General features: G+C 37.9%; 1 protein-coding gene across 1 annotated transcript in view; it reads left to right on the top strand.

The window, feature by feature from the left end:
- Positions 1 to 3,401, top strand: part of LOC106878351 (malectin-B) — a 12,061-nt gene that overhangs the window by 460 nt on the left and 8,200 nt on the right. Inside the window, exon 2 of the mRNA XM_052978298.1 lies at positions 1,085 to 1,321. Within this exon, the coding sequence (XP_052834258.1) occupies positions 1,085 to 1,321 (237 nt within the window). The remainder of the gene's footprint in view (positions 1 to 1,084; positions 1,322 to 3,401) is intronic.

Raw genomic sequence — 3,401 nt, 5'->3', positions numbered from 1 at the left:
ATATATATATATATATATACATATATACGATGGGCTTCTTTCAGTTTCCGTCTACCAAATCCACTCACAAGGCTTTGGTCGGCCCGAGGCTATAGTAGAAGACACTTGCCCAAGGTTCCACGCAGTGGGACTGAACTCAGAACCATGTGGTTGGTAAGCAAGCTACTTACCACACAGCCACTCCTACGCCTATATGTCCATTCTTGTTTCCAAACTTTTAATTTGTCCTTTGTTTCACACATTCTGAATAATGTAATGCCTTCCTTTTGAAAGTCTCACGTTACTCTGGTGGGTGAAAAAGAATTGGGAATGTGTATCAAATATGATGCATGGACACCAGGGGAATATCCTGTGTATCATGTGTATCATGTGTGACATACATACAGGACAAGCAAAGGGTTAAAATGCAGGCCACCTGATAGGGTGGCCTTGTGAAGGACTGTTGACCAGTCCAGGTGAGAGTGTTATAATCTCACTTATTTAAACACTTCAAAAACTGGAATAACTTTTAACCTAATGTCTACCTGATTTCACTCAACAAGTCTTGAGACTGTGACAGGAGATACTTGTCTAAAGTATTTCAAAATGGAATTAAACCATGGAACTCATGATTATGAGGTTCACTTCTTAACCATGTGGCTATGCTTGCACTCAAAGTGCAAAAAGTCAATAACATGGACATCAGCGGGTCTGAAAAAAAGGTGGAGTTAGGTGGGAGGATGGGGGTGGGGGCAGAATCAATGAAGAACTTTTGATGGAGGTTAAATGAATTTGGTGCCTCAAAATTTCTTTAAAATGACTGAGGTTCTTAAAAAAAGATTGAGGCTGCTTGCAGCGACATCATCAACAGCAATAGCATATGAGCCAACAGGAGAACTTTTATGTTGTGGCTCAATATGCTAGAAATAGCAAATAAATCTCCCTCAAATCATAACAAACTTTCTTAAAAAATGGAAGGACACATGGGATGATGTACTCAGTTATCTCAATATGGCTGAATAAACATGTATCAGGTTGAGTTGAAGTTAATTAACAACATTGGGTCTGGCACTTTAACAGCCAAAACCCAAGCATATAATTGTACTGTTCACTACCCCATGGAGATGACTCTAAGTATGTGTTCAACATTCTCTTTTTGCAGATATTTGATGTGGTTTTAAATGGAGAACACACCATTGTAGATGAACTTGATATTTTTGCCAAAGTTGGAAGAGGTGTGGCACATGATGAGATGCTAACATTTTCAGTGAAAAATGGTAAAGTGAGAGTAAATGGGGAAACATCACAGATTGATGGCAAAATTACTGTGGAGTTTATTAAGGTAAGTAGTTTCATTTTATAAACATTGAATTTCTTACTGTGAAAGCACATGACTTTGTGGTTAGGGTGTTGGGTTCACAGCCCTAAAAGTGGGTGATATATTCTTCCTTGAGCAAATATTTCATTTCATGTTGCTCCTGTCCATTCAACTAAAAGTATGTGCTAGAAGCAGCTGGAGTTAACATTGTGGGGGACTGTTGACCAGTCCAGGTGAGAGTGTTATAGTCTCACTTGTTTAAACATTTCAAAAACTGGAATAACCTTTAACCTAATGAACCTGTAGGCTCAAGACAGAAACTAACTTAAAAGAATTTCTTACTGGGTACTCCTCACTAAAGCTAAGCTGACATGTTCAAAACCAGTAAATAACTTGCTTTTGATCAGGCAAAAACTGCATCTCAAAGTCTGACCTTCATCTTCAGAGCCAGATAATACTTCAGGTATCCCATCCTAACCCAACAATTATGAGCCCTCTACAAAGCTCAAATGAGACCCACAGTGAAATATTGTTCCTACATTTGGAGAAGGTGCTGCTGCTATACACAAAGACATTTTAGACTGCATTTAAAAATGTGACAACTAACTGGATGGCATGAAGTCATTCATTGAGGTCTATCCACTTTTTGGTGTTAACTCAGGCGATGACCAATCTGATATTGGTTCTGGTCTGGTTGTTATCATGAATGCATCATGGGCAAGTTAGCTTGACAGTGCCCATTCCTCTCTAAGCTGTTAGCCAAAACCTACTTGAGATACCAACACTTAGGCCCTAAGCACTAGGCTGTTGATCTGAGTAGGTTCCTCCACCCTAGGCAGTGATTCCTTGGGAAGCTTTACCCAGGGTTTTACACCTACTGGTGCAGTTTTAACACCATTCCCATACTTGGTTTAGCTCACCTGCTGACGTGGGATACCAGGGTGTGGCATTAAGAGCCATCAAGTGAGAGATTAGGAGTTGAATGAAGACCAGGGATGCCTGACCCCCTGACCATCCCTGAGAAGATGCAGTTGCCAGACATCATAGGTACTACCTCCATTCAGAGATCCCCTATACTTCATATATAATCTCATAGTATGGTGGCAAGCTGGCAGAATTGTTAGCACACCTGGCAAAATGCTTAGCCTCATTTCATCTGTCTTTACATTCAGAGTTCAAATTCCACTGTTCAGGGTTAATAAAATGTCAGTTGAGCACTGGGGTCAATGTAATCAACTGAGCACCCCGCCTCCCCCGAAATTGTTGGCCTTATGCAAAATAAGAAAAGAATATTAATCTCACAAGGTGATGTGTCTTAACCTTTGCTGACTTCCTGAACATTCCACATTATTTAGAAGAGGATTTAAAGAAAAGAACAAAAAATAGTAAAACATGATTTTAACTATTTTTAGTTTAGATCACACAGGATAATGATGCCAACATAGCTTTTCATTCATCTGTGTTTGATAAATATGAATAAAAACCTGTGAGCCATTTGATAATATAAAGGATCCACTAGCTTCAGACTGGCTTTAACTGGTTTTGTGCATACTTAGAAGAAACTTTCTGATTTTTTTCTAATTTAAAAAAAATTTCTTTTTGATTTTTTTTTTCTCATTTTTTTGGGGGAAAAAATTTATTTTATTAGGTTTTGTTGTTTTTACTTGAGCTAATCTTTTTATTTTTTATTTGTTTCTGCCATTAGACTGTAGCCATGCTGGAGCACTACCTTGAAGTATTTTAGTCAAATGAATCAACCCCTTACTATTTATTTTTTTCTTTAAACCTGGTACTTATTCTATCAGTCTCTTTTTGTCAAGCCACTAAGTCATAGGGACATAAACACCAACACTGGTTGTCATGCAGTGATAGGAGACAAATATAAACATGCATGCATACATACATACAAATATATATATAAATAGAAATAATATATTTCGAAATCTCTCAGAGAGATTTATGCAGTAGTAATATGATAAAGTAGTTGTATGCTATCAACTTAATGTGACAGTCCCATGAAGGGAATAATACTACTGCTATTTAACCCTAGGAAGCAGCACCACTTTTTGTCAGCCTTGATACATTTCCTGTGTCCTTATATATA

Source organism: Octopus bimaculoides, unplaced genomic scaffold (genome assembly GCF_001194135.2).
Source record: "Octopus bimaculoides isolate UCB-OBI-ISO-001 unplaced genomic scaffold, ASM119413v2 Scaffold_81419, whole genome shotgun sequence".
Lineage (NCBI taxonomy): Eukaryota > Metazoa > Mollusca > Cephalopoda > Octopoda > Octopodidae > Octopus > Octopus bimaculoides.
The sequence above is the reverse complement of the archived record's forward strand: the minus strand, read 5'-3'. Positions and strand labels throughout refer to the sequence as shown.